The 12460-nt window shown below is 62.3% G+C and overlaps 1 protein-coding gene and 2 long non-coding RNA genes across 3 annotated transcripts in view; 2 read left to right on the forward strand and 1 right to left on the reverse strand.

Moving 5' to 3' along the window:
* Position 1: 1 nt before the first annotated feature.
* On the forward strand, positions 2–925 carry LOC111814239. The gene is made up of 2 exons (XR_002819277.1): positions 2–94; positions 476–925. It is a non-coding gene; the product is annotated as an uncharacterized LOC111814239 (long non-coding RNA).
* A 9757-nt stretch (positions 926–10682) lies between these two features.
* On the reverse strand, positions 10683–11531 carry LOC111814241. Its single transcript, XR_002819279.1, has 2 exons — positions 11254–11531; positions 10683–11173 (listed from the first exon to the last, which is right to left on the reverse strand). It is a non-coding gene; the product is annotated as an uncharacterized LOC111814241 (long non-coding RNA).
* Positions 11532–11848: 317 nt separating this feature from the next.
* Jund (JunD proto-oncogene, AP-1 transcription factor subunit) overlaps positions 11849–12460 on the forward strand; it is a 1907-nt gene continuing 1295 nt past the window's right edge. The window contains 1 exon segment of the mRNA XM_023707159.1: positions 11849–12459. Coding sequence (XP_023562927.1) covers positions 11961–12459 — 499 coding nt within the window. The 5' untranslated portion in view covers positions 11849–11960.

Raw genomic sequence — 12460 nt, forward strand, 5'->3', positions numbered from 1 at the left:
GTCAAGGAGGAGGTGGTGGCCAAGGGCCGTGGGCGTGGTGGGCTGCAGCAGCAGAAGCAGCAGCGGGGCCGCGGCCTGGGCAGCGCGGGGCGAGGTAGGCTCCAGGATGCGGGCTCTGAGGCCTGCAGGTGGGCGATGGGCCACATGGGGTTGGCCCTGGGGTCACCACAGAGAGTTCTCGGGCCAGGGCTCTCACCAGCCCTGGGCTGAAGTGTGGGGAGGCCTGGGTGTTTGCCTGACTGCGCGGGAAGGCCCTAGGGGGAGGCGGAAGGGGACGGCCAGCTGGCACCCCGTGGCATCCTGGCCTAGGGAGCTGAGGCGTGTGGCACCCCTTGGGGCTCCTTAGTCCTGCCCTCCCCACCCCCCACGCCATCCTCCCTGCCACCCCTGGGCCAAGTGCATGCATCTGGTGCCCCATGGCCATAGCGAATCTGGGCTCCATGCGGCTGCTGCAGCCCTCTGTGTCCTCCTGCAGGAGTGTTTGGCGGCCGGGGTCGTGGTGGCCTACCGGGCACAGGCCGGGGACAGCCTGAGAAGAAGCCAGGAAGACAGGCGGGCAAGCAGTGAGGGTTCCTGCCTCAGCCAGGCCCTGGGGCCTCCACACTGCAGCAGAGGGAAGAGGAGAAGCAGAGGGGCCCCAGCAGACGCTATCTCGGGCTGGCCTCCCCTTAGGCAGCCGTTGTACCCTGGTGTGTCATTGGGACTCCTGTTTTGTGACTTTGCTGTCCCTGGAGTGGGCTGGCATTTTGGAAGACAGCTGGGTTTAAAGCATCTCTCCAGCCCTTGGGCCTGTGGTCGTGGCCCCACCCTGCTATGCTGCAGCAGCAGCTGAGAGGCTGTCTTCCTGCACCCCTCACTGACGCCTGGAGCCTGCTCCCTCCTGCTCCCCGTCTTGCGAATAAAGCCCCTGCAGTTCCAGACTCAAGCTGCCTGTCCCTGCCTTGGGGCAGGGCTGGTCCTCTGAGTGCTTCCCTCCCTGGCTGCCCAGCTCTTAAGCAGAAGTGGCCCACAGTCTGCGCCCCACTGAGGGTCCCTGTCGCGTCCTGCACAGGTTATTCTTTGGGAACCTGGGGCTGGCTGGGCCTGGACTGGTGTCTGCCTCTCATGCTGGTGCCACCATCCTGAGGTTGCCTCACAGGAGCTGTGCCCAGGGCTGGGGCGGAGACTCCTGATGCCCATGTCACAATGTGGATCCATGGTGGGTTAGCACTTCCGGGCATCATGGGAACTAAGGAGGGGGGTAAGACCAAGATGGTGCAGCCCCTCACTGGTCCCCAGGATGCCCTCGCCCCCAGCCCCATGCTGACCTTGTCCTGGCTGGGTGTGTTGCTGTAGCTGGGCATTGGCACCTTGGACAGCCCTTGGGGAGGGACAGACAGGGTCTCAGGGTCTGCACAGGCAGGCAGTGGGTGGCACATGTGGGCCTCTCGCCACCTTTTTTTTTTTTTTTTTTTTTTATTTTAGGGAAGGGTCTCCAGGGTGTTCAAATTGAGGTAAAGATAATCCATTGTGATTTTCGTTTAGTTTTTTTTTTTTTTTTTTTTATCGTGGAACCAGGGGTTGAACTCGGGCACTTGCCAGGCAAGTGCTTATTCTACTGAGCTGCCTCCCTGGCCCCTTCACACCACCTTCTAGGAGGGCATGGAGCCCTGGGAGGCTGGGCCGGTGGTGCTCCTGCCCCAGCACCCTGCAAGGGCCGGCTCTGATGGCCACCTTGCCGTGATCCCGTGGCATAGCTCCTGCCACGCCTGCCTGTCTTGGCCTGCCCTTCTGCCCTTCCTGGCCTGCCCTTGGCGTGGCCCACCAGCGCTGCACACCCTGCCTGCTGTGCCCCGTGGGGTTCAACAGCTTCCAGAAGTTTCTGTGGTCTTGAGCCTGGCAGGTTTCAGGAAGTCAGCCACCCGCCAGCCAGAGAGAAACCAAGAGTCACCGCCCACTCCTGAGTCTGCCTCTGGGGCTGTGCAGCCAGCAGGCCCGTGGGCCCTGGACACTCCATCCATCCCCAGGACACAGCCTCCTGCTGTACTGCGTGCCCTGCTTTGTCACCAGGTTCTCGTGAGGGGGAGGCAGTGCTCCCAGCTGCAGTGACCCAGCCATCCTGTTGCCCTTGTGCTGGGCACAGGTGCAGAAGCACCCCTTCCCTGCTCACACCCCTCCCCTGCTCGTGCCCCTCCCGTGGCCAGGCCTCAGTGGGCCCCTGCTACATTGGCAGCGTACATCCCGCAGGTCCCCTGCCACCCCTTGTGAGGTGATGGTGTTTGGCCTGGGGTCCACAGCAAGCACAGGCAGCCTGGTGGGGGCTGAAGCCACCCACTCTGTCCCAGTGCCAAGTTGAAAGAAAGGGGGAGGGTGGGCACATGGAAATTCAAGAGGTGGTCGGGAAGCGTGGCTGCAGGACTTTGTAGACAGCAGTGCAAAGGCCCCATGGCCAGTGGACACAGGAGCGTGAGGGACGGGACCTGGGAGGAGGAGGAGGCTGGCCATGTGGGATGGCAGCCCCAGAGGGCCGGGCTCCACTGGGAACATCCTGCCTCAGCCTCCCCAGAGCACAGGACCACAGCACACACCCACACAGCTGGTCTTCAGCTCCTTTTCCTGGTGGCCTGAGGCCGACTTGACCTTCAGCATAGTTGTCATGGCTGAGGCTGAGGCCTGTGCTTCCACCAGAGCCAGGGAGCGGTCCTTGGGCCCTTGGCAGCGGGGTTGGCTGCTATGGGGTGCGGAGATCCAGTCTCCCTGCTGGAAACTTCACCCCAGGGCTCAGTGCAGCTGAGTGGTGCCCCAGGTTCTGGCCCAGTGTGACCAGGAGAAAAATCCCCATCTGTAGCGCAGGCAAGACTAGGGCCCTGTGAGGTGCTGGGGAGCTGATAACCCCGCCTCAGTTTCCTTGCCAGTGGGGAAAGCTGGCTGTGCCTCGCAAGGGTCGTTGGGGTGGTCAACAACCCTTGCAAGGCACAGCCAGGCTTGGCAGAGGAGGCCAAAGTGGGCACCCACCTGGCACACATACAGCAAGTGCTCAGTGTACGGTGGGAGCCAGTGTCAGTGCCAGCTTGTGGGCAGCGAGTACTCAAGGAATGCACAGCGCAGACCCAGGTGAGGGCCAGCCTGGTGTGCGGCACAGGCCCCAGAAGTGCACCACGCATGCCTGCTGGGAGCCAGCCCGTACACAGCAGGTGCTCCATAAGTGCACAGCGCCTTCCAAGAGTGGCAGCTCGAGCAATCCTTGCCAAAGCTCTGTCTCTGGCCTGAGTCATGGGGGGTGGCAGTGACTTCTTGGGCAGGGGGACCCTGGGGATTTCCCCACTGGCCTTCCCTCCTCATGGCCACCATCCTCTGTGTCCCATGGCCACAACCCCGCATTGTGAGCCCCTCGTGGCCGGGCTGTGTCCTCTGGCCGCAGGATGACTCAGCCTGCTCCGCCTCTGCTGGGGCAGCTGGGAAATAGTCACAGGCTCCTCCTGGGAGTGGCCGAGGAAATACTTGAGCGCTGCCTTCAGCGCCTGAAAATACTTGCTTTGTCCTCTGGCGTCACCCTGGAAGCTCCTCCTCCCTGCGTGGCACACAGGCCAGGACCTGACAGGAGTGTGTGTGTGTGGGAGCCTGGGCTAAGGGCCTTGTCCAGGTGACTCTTACTGCTTACTACTGTCCCCTGAATGTGTAGGGCACAGTGGCATGCCCTCATGATCCTGGCTACTCTGGAAGCTGAGGCAGGAGGATTACAAACTCAAGGTCAGTCCCAGCAACTGACCTTTTCTCTCAACAAAAGGTAAACAGGACTGGAGGTATGGCCCAGTGGGGGTCCCCATCTCCAACACAGCCCCCTGCAGCCCTCCCAGCCCTCCACTCTTAACTCCATACCCTTGGCCTTTCTGGGCCCCATGGCAGGCAGGCAGGCAGGCAGGCAGGCAGGGGCCAGGGCCAGAGGATCATTCTGCACTTCAGATACTGGTCTCAGTTGTCCCTGGCCCAGGAAGGGCAAGAGCAGGTGCCAAGGACCTGAGGCAGGTGCAGGCTGGGTGTGTGAGGCCTGCAGCCAGGGACGCTGGCACAGCCTGGCACCCAGCCGCCCGTGCCTCCTCCACCTTCCAAAGGATGAGTCATCCCACACAAACTGGCAGCTGCCTCCCTGACCCCTGGTCTTTCTGCTTAGGAAGTGTTTATTTGCTTTTCTGTTGTTTATTTCTGAGGTAGGGTCTCACTATGTAGTTCAGTCTGAGCTTGTGCTCACTTCATAGCCCAGGCTGGCCTCCAACTTGCAGAGATTCTCCTGCCTCAGCCTCCTAGGCTGGAATGTCAGGTGTGTACCACCCACACCCAGCTTTGAAAATTAACCGGTTTTATTTTGAGATGGCATTTCCCCATGTAGATCAGACTGGTCTTTTTTTTTTTTTTTTTTTTTTTTGTACTGGGAATCAAACTCAGGATCTTGTACTTGCTAGGCAGGCCCTTATGCTGCTAAGCTGTCTCCCCAGCCCTTCAGGCTGCCCTTAGACTTACTGTGTAGCCCAGGCTGGCCTCAAACTTGTGAGGATCCTCCTGCCTCAGCCTCCCGATTTCGGGGGTTACAGTTGTGTACCACTAGGTTTGGTGAAAATTAATTTTTTTTTTATACCAGGAATCAAACTCAGGACCTTGCGTTTGCCAGGCAGGTGCTATGCCAAGTGGTGCTGAGGACCCCACCGCGGTCCCCTGCGCCTGCCTAAGCAGGTTATTAAGACCACTGAGCTATCTCCCAGCCAATTTTATTTTATTTTTTTGGGGGGGGAACCGGGGATTGAACTCAGACCCTTGCGCTTGCCAGGGAAGCGCTTATTCCACTGAGCCATCTCCCCAACCCCAAATTTTATGTTTCTGAGACGAAGTCAGGCTGGCCTTGAACTCAAGGCATTCCTCCTGCCTCTCCACCTCAGTGCTGGGATGACAGGTGAGCACCCCTTCCAACTAGCCATCTTACAGCTCAGAATACCTAGCACCCTCCTGCGCTCAGCACGCTGTCTGCATGGCACCCTGTCCCCTCTGCCCTGGCCTCCTCAGGCCTTCCTGTTAGGACTCACCTGCCCTGGGCGCGTCCTAAAAACTGGATCACTCACCCTGTGCCCTGCCTCCAGCTTCTGACACCCTGCTTCTCCTTATTCTTATTTCATTATTTTGTTTTGTGGTGCAGCAGGCACAGAACCCAGGGCCTCACACATTCTAGTAAGCGGACACTACTGAGCCTTGCTGGGCCGTCCCTGCAGCCCACTGGCAGGTGCAGCTCTAGTCCTGGATCCTGTGTGGCCGGGGAAGCAGAGGGCACCTGGCCACTCCCTTGGCCTGCACCCCGGAGCTGGGAGCAGGGACATGGAAGAGCCAGGTATCCTCCGAGCAGCAGCTGTGCAAAGACCCTGCAGCAGCAGAGCTGTCCCTGTGAGGGACCCCACTGCAGCTGCTTGGGGCAGAAGTCGGGATGCAAGCAGGGCCCTGGGGGTGGTCCAGGACGGGCTGGGCGGGGAGATGGCCAGACCGGCGTCCACGGGGGTCTGGAGGCCGATTCGGAATGGCTCGGGGCCTCCTCACTTCTCCTGCTGTGGACGCTCTCCTGGCCTCAGTGCGGACAAGCGCCACCCAGGGGCGTGGCTCCAGGCCCTCCTTGGGAGGAGCCTGGTGGGCGCGACCTCTCCGACTCTGCCAGGCCCTCTGCAAGGCGGCTGCGAGGTGCGGGTGGGGGCTGAGGCTAGGTGGGTACCAGAGGCTGCTACCTGCCTATGGGGCTGAGTCAGCGTCGCCAGGGCAACCCGGGCCCTGCCGGATGTTCCTGCGGGCGCGTCCCTGTCCCCGTCACCGCAGCCACCGCTGTCACCACCGCCACCTCCTCGCAGGGGGCAGGGGAAGTGGTAATTTTTACTCAGGTTTCGGACTGTGTCCACGGCAACCTCGATGTTCCCTGAGAGGGGGCTGGGCATGGGCCAGGCAGGCCTGGGTTGCTGGGGGATGACAGGGAAACGGGCCACCTTGGGAGATGTGGGGAAACCAGCGTGGTCCCCAAACTCGAGCTTCCCGTGTGCTCTAGGTTCTAGACGCTCGTGGGAAACGGAGGCAGGGTGTAAAGCCCTCAGATCCCTCTGCCCTCGGCCCCACCCCTACTCCAGGCCCCGCCTGAGCCATTCTCCCGCAGGCCTGGAATCAGAAAGGAGCCCGGGGCCATCGTACATACCACAGCAGCCCAGAAGCTGTGCCCTCGGGCACGCGCCCCACCCCTCTGCTGCTGTGCTGGGCCCTCCTTCGGGCTGTTTCCCCACCTCAGGGACACGGTGGGGGTGACTCGGGAGTCGTCTGTCCTCGCACACACTGATCTGGTATCAGTCCTCCGTCCCCGTGGCCTGATGGTGCGCAGCCAACGAAGCTGGACCTTCTGCCACACAATCCCTTTGCCAGTGAGCTGCTGTCTCCCTAATTTGCCAAACTGGCCTTGCTTTTCATGCCTCAGCTTCCCCAACAGCTGCCACAACAGCGAGGGTCGAGGCGTTTAGTTGGGGTCGTGTCTGCACCCCAGGGTTGTGTCCTGTTGGAATGCCTGTCGCCTACCCTCCTCCTCTCTGTCCCCCACTATCTCCCCCCTCCCCCAGGATTCTCTCCGTCCCCGCGCTAACTGGGCTGGGCTCCTAAGGGAGCCGGATCCAGACCCAGGCCCACCGCGGCCCAGGCCGGCGGGGACGAGGTTAACCGGGGAAGGGACTCCCTGCGCAGCCCCGCCCCCAGCCCTGCGTTTAATTAGCAGCCGGGGCAAGGGGGGAGGGGCAGGGAGCCCGGAGCCGCCCGGGCTGCGCCCCTCCCAGGGCCCCGGCGGGACCCCGGCAGGCACGCACGTGGTCAGCCGCCTGGGTCGGGCCGTTCACGCCGGGGTTCAAGCCCGCTTCCCCTCAGGAGAGGGGTGGAGGATGTATGGGTGCAGGAGCCAGAGCCGGCGCCCGGGGGTGCTGAGCTCTCCGGGCCACGCCCCACGCCTCAGTTTCCCCCAGCGCGGCCCGGGCAGCCGTCCGGCCCCAGCCCGCGCCGCGTGGGTTGCGGCCCACGTCCGTGTCTACGCGGCCGGCCGGCGCTGACGTCTCCGCTGACGCAGGCGGACCCCGCCTGGCTCCACACCCCTGCCGCCAGCGCGCCCCGCTGCCCCCCACCGTCGCCCGTCGCCGGGCTGGGGACCCGCAGCGCCGCCCCACCCGGGGAAGTGAGACCGCACCTCCCGCGCTTCCTCCTGGGCGGGCTGTGTTCCCCGGGGGAGACTGGGTCCGGGGCTGGGGCCGAAGCAGCCTCCCCGCCGCCCGCGCGGGGGTGGGGGCGGCCCTCCTGGGCTTGGGCCCCAGCGCCGTCCCAGTGCCCCAGCAGAGCCCCGGCGGGGCGTGCGGCCGCGCTCTGATCCCCACAGCCGCGGCTTCGGCCCAACCCCCGCTGTCCAGCCAGCCAGCGGGCCTGTGGAGACAGAACTGAACCGTCCCCGAATTTCCTGGTACAGAAATCGAGCTTAAGACGTCGTGCATGGGGCCGAGGAGATGGCTCAGTAGAATAAGCACTTGCCCGGCGAGCCCAAGATCCGGAGCTCAATCCCCGGTACCGGAAGAAAAAAAAAAAAGACCTCGTGCTTGCTACGCAGGCACCTGTGCCACTGAGCCTCATTCCGGCTTCCCACCCCCTTTTTTTTTTCGGAGAGGTTTGACATGGCCTGGCTCAAGTGCTGGCGAGCCCCGCTCCCTGGCGTAACAAGCGGCCTCAAGCCTAAGGCGATCCTCCTGTCTCTGCCTCCTTTTACTAAGCAGGCCACTGGGCAAGATTCACGCAGCCGGCCTTTCTTTCCCATTCTCAGCTGGGAAGGCTGTCGGGGCCCACAAGCTGGGGCGAGGACAGCCCCACAGACCTCTAAGGCGGAGGTGGAGAGGAGGTGGGGACTTCCACTTCCTGGAACGAAGCTGAAGCCAGAGCCTGGAGAGGCCTAGGCCGGCTCCCCGAAGTGGGTCAGCAGGTGGCCGAGGCAGGCTGGAGCCCTGACTGCGGGACCCCCCAGGCTGCGAGCCTGGGATCTGAGCGGGCTGTGCCAGCCCTCCCGCGATCTCACTTCTTCAGCTCTCAGTTTCTCTTTCTGGTGAGAGAAGCTGGTTTTTCATTCTTGGCGCCTGGAAAGTTCCCTTTTGCTGTCTCTGTTCAAGCAAACACAGGGCTGTCTGAGGGAACAAGAGTAACACCCATAGGGCGTGGTTCCGTTGATTAGTTTTGTGGTACTTGGGGCTGCACCTAGGGCCTCTGCACTAAGTGACACTCCTAGAAATTGCCCAGACCGGGCCTGAACCTGCAGTCCAGCCTCAGCCTCCCAGAGTGCAGGCATGACAGGCACCACCGCACCCTGAGCAGCTGCTCTTTTGTTTTGTTTTGTTGAGACAGGGTCTCACAGCCCAGACTGTCCTTGAACTCAGGGGATTCTCCTGCCTTAGCCTCCTGCGTGCTGGGATCACAGATGAGCCAACAGAGCAGGTCAGGGGTGCAAGCACCTGCCTGGCAAGTGCAAGATCCTGAGTTGGATTTCTGGTTAAAAAAAAAAAAAAAGTCAAAGCCAACTGAGCATCACTTTTTTTGGCGGGGGACACACCCTGGTCATACACACAGTAAATGGTCAGTGGAGCATGGCCGAATGGATGAATTTACGGGTGCCCAAGACTCAGGGCAACAAACCACCCTCTGAAGTTGGTCTGATAAAACATAGTTAACCATGCCCTGACCTTCGGAGTTCCTGGGACCCCAGTATCTGCCAGTGAGAGGGACTGATCCCGGCTGGACACGCAGCACGCAACGTCCAGGCCTCGTTCTGTGGGGCCCCTCTGCCCAGCCAATCAACAAGTTTGAGACCGAGCTGCCCTCCCCAGCCTGGGTGAGGTGGGCCACCGTAGCCTTCAGGATGGATGGGGAGGGACAGTGGATCTCTTATAGAGCAGGCTCGTCCAGGCTCCACGCGAGTCCATCGCTGCTGCGTGGGGTTGGCCGCGCCTCTGTTGCCTCGTTTGCCAGCCCCAGTACCATGCCAGCAGGCAGGCTCCGGTCGCCTGTGAGCCGGCGCACACCTGCGCTGGTGGGGACTCTGCTGCTGCTGGAGGCGGCCAGGGCGGAAGCAGGCGCAGGGGGAGGCGCCGGCCGTAACCCGATCCCCAGGAATGCGCCGAGGCGGACGCGCCGCCCGCAGGTCCTGCAGCTGCCCCAGGAGGGGCCCCACGCCCGCCGAAGCCCTGCGCCGCTAGGATCCCTGCTTTGTAGAGCTGATTGTGGGTTTCTGGGCCCCGCGATAAAAGACAGAAGGCCAAAACGACTCACAGGTGGCTTTGTTTGGGTTTTGGCTTTTTGAGACAGGGTCTCGGCGCCTCGTAGGCCCAGGCTGGCCAGAGGACGATTCTCCTGCCTTAGCCTCTTGAGTGCTGGGATTACAGGCCACACCTGGTATAGGGAGAATTTGAATAAATTAGGGCTCGATACTTCTTTTCCTTAATTATTACTTAGTCAAACTTTCTTTGGTTCTGTGTTCTCTCAGTTTACAGCCCCTTGACTTAATCACTTGGTAAACTTGTACTCATCTTTTAAATTCCTGATCCAACCCGTTTCCTTCTCCAAGAGGCCTTCCCCTCCTGCGACTTCCCAGGGACCCCTTCAGTTGGCAGAGCCCTGTCCTCACCTCCATCAACATGGTTTCTTTTTTCTTTTTTAAAAAAGTTTTGCTATGTAGTCCAGGTTCCCCTTCAACTTACTATATTGCCCACGCTAGGCTAGAACTGAGGGTCTTCCTGCCTCAGCCTCCCAGTGTTAGGATGACAAGTGGGAAGGTCCCACTCTGCCAACTTGTGTGGATGGAGAGGGTCACTACTGACCCCAGCAGGGTCATTTGCTTGTTTTTCTCAGCCAGAGCCCCCGGGACACCCCACTCCCATCCCTCCACCTGTCCCATTCCTAACTCCACAATTCAGTTTAGAATTTTTTTTTTTTTTGGTATCAGAGAGCAAGCTCAGGACCCTGCGCCTTTCAAGGAAGGCGCTTATGCTGCTGAGCTATCCCCAGGTACCTAGACTCCACAGTTCAGGAGACAAATGGGTCCAGCTCTGTCCTCCAAGACTGGGGGCTGCTCAGAGCCAGGCCAAACCCACAAGGGGGCTGCCAGGAGGCTGAAGAGAGTGGCTTGATATCCTGATCTGGAGGGGTGCCCCAGGGAGGTGCTGGAGGAAGGAGAGGAAGCTGAGCAAATCACCCCATAAGGGTCTCGGAGACAACAGGAACAGCAATGAACTAGCAGTCACCTCGTCTCAAAAGGCCAAACGTATAAAACAAATGCAACCCCCCTGCACAGGACCTCCCTCTGCATTGCAGGCTGGCATTGCAGGCTGGTCTTTTTTTTTTTTTTAATTATTCTTTATTAATTTTTTTATTTGTTTGTGTGTGTGTGTGTGTGGCCGGCTCAGCCCACCAGGGGGCGGGGCTGGCTGACATGTGGTGCTGGGGGATTGAACCGCGGTCCCTGTGCTTTGCTAAGCTTGTTCCAAGTAGGTGCTTTAGACCACTGAGCCATCTCACCAGCGCCATGCAGGCTGGTCTTGAGCTCACTTTGTAGCTGAGGCTGGCTGGTCTCAAACTCACAAGGATTCTCCTGCCTCAGCCTCCCAAGTGCAGGGATGACAGGCCCAGCTTATACACTCCATTTTCATGAAGGGAAAAGCAAGGTTCAGAGCGGTGGCCAGCTCTCGAGAAAGGTTCTCCTTCAGTTGGGGCTGGCTGCACCTCCCCCACCGGCTAAGCCTAAGGGCATCTGGGCTCGACAGGGGCCCCAGCGCTGGCCTGGCTGAAGTCACTGGGGTCCTGTTTAGCTCCGGGGGTGGACGGCGAATCCCAGGTCTCCCTTCTGAATGACTGCTCCACTACAGCGGGTACACAGCGAGGAATGCAGCCCTGTGGCCTCCGCAGCGCAAAGGCTCTGGGGTGGAGTGGGGGGGCAGAGGCCAGGAGGGGCCAGGGGAAAGGGTGGCTCTGCCACCCTGCTGCACGGCCAGCTCCACGGCGAGGTGTGGGGGCCGTCCGCTGTAGGAGGCCAGGATTTCAGGCCCAGCCACCGCCAGTCCCTGCCCGCAGTCAGGCAGGAAGGTCGGTCTACCCCGCAGGGCCTCAGTTGCCCAACCTGTAAAGGCAAAAAGTTAACTCTGGGGGTCCGACTTCGCCTGGGCAAAGCGGTCGAGACCCGAAGAAGACCCAGCCTACTCCCTGTGCCTCTTAAGCAGCAAAGCCCCCAACCCCAGGCCAAGAGAGGGGCAGATCTATGCCCTAGGACCCAGAGTCCCAAGGCCTCCAATCGCGCCGCGCTGCCGCTGAAGCCGGGAGTCTTCATCTGCCCGGACCCCATCCCCCTCCCATCCCTGGAGGCCGGCGCTACCCCGCCTCCGCCGTCCGGGCCCCACGCGTGGCCACGGGGCGGGGCGTCAGGAGGGCGGGGGCCCAGCGGGCTGGCGTCTGGTGGCCGGGCGCATCACGCCACCCGGGACGTGCCTTGGCGGGAGGCGGCGCCGGGGGCAGCGATAGTACACAGCACTCCCGGGGCTGGGTGACCCGACCTGGGCCTGTGGCCCGCCCCCATGACGTCAACCCACAAGGCAGTGCGCTGTTGTGCCTTGTACCGCGCGTTGCCAGGGCAACGACAGCCTGCTGGCGTCGGCGGCCCAGCTCCGCCTCTCCATGCAAATGACCGACGTCACCCACACCCAATAGCGAGCAGGGACGGTGAGCTCATCGCGCAGAGCCGAGGCTATAAGGGGGCGCCCGTATCGCGCGGCGCAGGAGCCGCCGCCAGCGGAAGGCCGGGCAGCGGCCGTGGCCGGGGCGGGCGCAGGCCGAGCGGACGGGGGGGGCGCGGGCCCCCCGGGAGGCCTCGGCCACTCCCCCCCGGGCCGGCGCGGCGGGGGAGGCGGAGGATGGAAACACCCTTCTACGGCGATGAGGCGCTGAGCGGCCTGGGCGGCAGCGCCAGTAGCAGTGGCGGCGGCAGCTTCGCGTCCCCGGGCCGCCTGTTCCCGGGGGCGCCCCCGACGGCAGCGGCCGGCAGCATGATGAAGAAGGACGCGCTGACGCTGAGCCTCAGCGAGCAGGTGGCGGCGGCGCTTAAGCCCGGGGCCGCGCCGCCTCCCGCCCCGCTGCGCGCGGACGGCGCCCCCAGCGCGGCGCCCCCCGACGGGCTGCTGGCGTCGCCGGACCTGGGGCTGCTCAAGCTGGCGTCGCCCGAGCTCGAGCGCCTGATCATCCAGTCCAACGGGCTGGTTACCACCACGCCGACCAGCACGCAGTTCCTGTATCCCAAGGTGGCGGCCAGCGAGGAGCAGGAGTTCGCCGAGGGCTTCGTCAAGGCCCTGGAGGACTTGCACAAGCAGAACCAGTTGGGCGCGGGTGCCGCCGCCGCCGCGGCCGCTGGGGGACC

Source organism: Octodon degus, unplaced genomic scaffold (assembly GCF_000260255.1).
Source record: "Octodon degus isolate 3935 unplaced genomic scaffold, OctDeg1.0 scaffold00282, whole genome shotgun sequence".
Classification (NCBI taxonomy): domain Eukaryota; kingdom Metazoa; phylum Chordata; class Mammalia; order Rodentia; family Octodontidae; genus Octodon; species Octodon degus.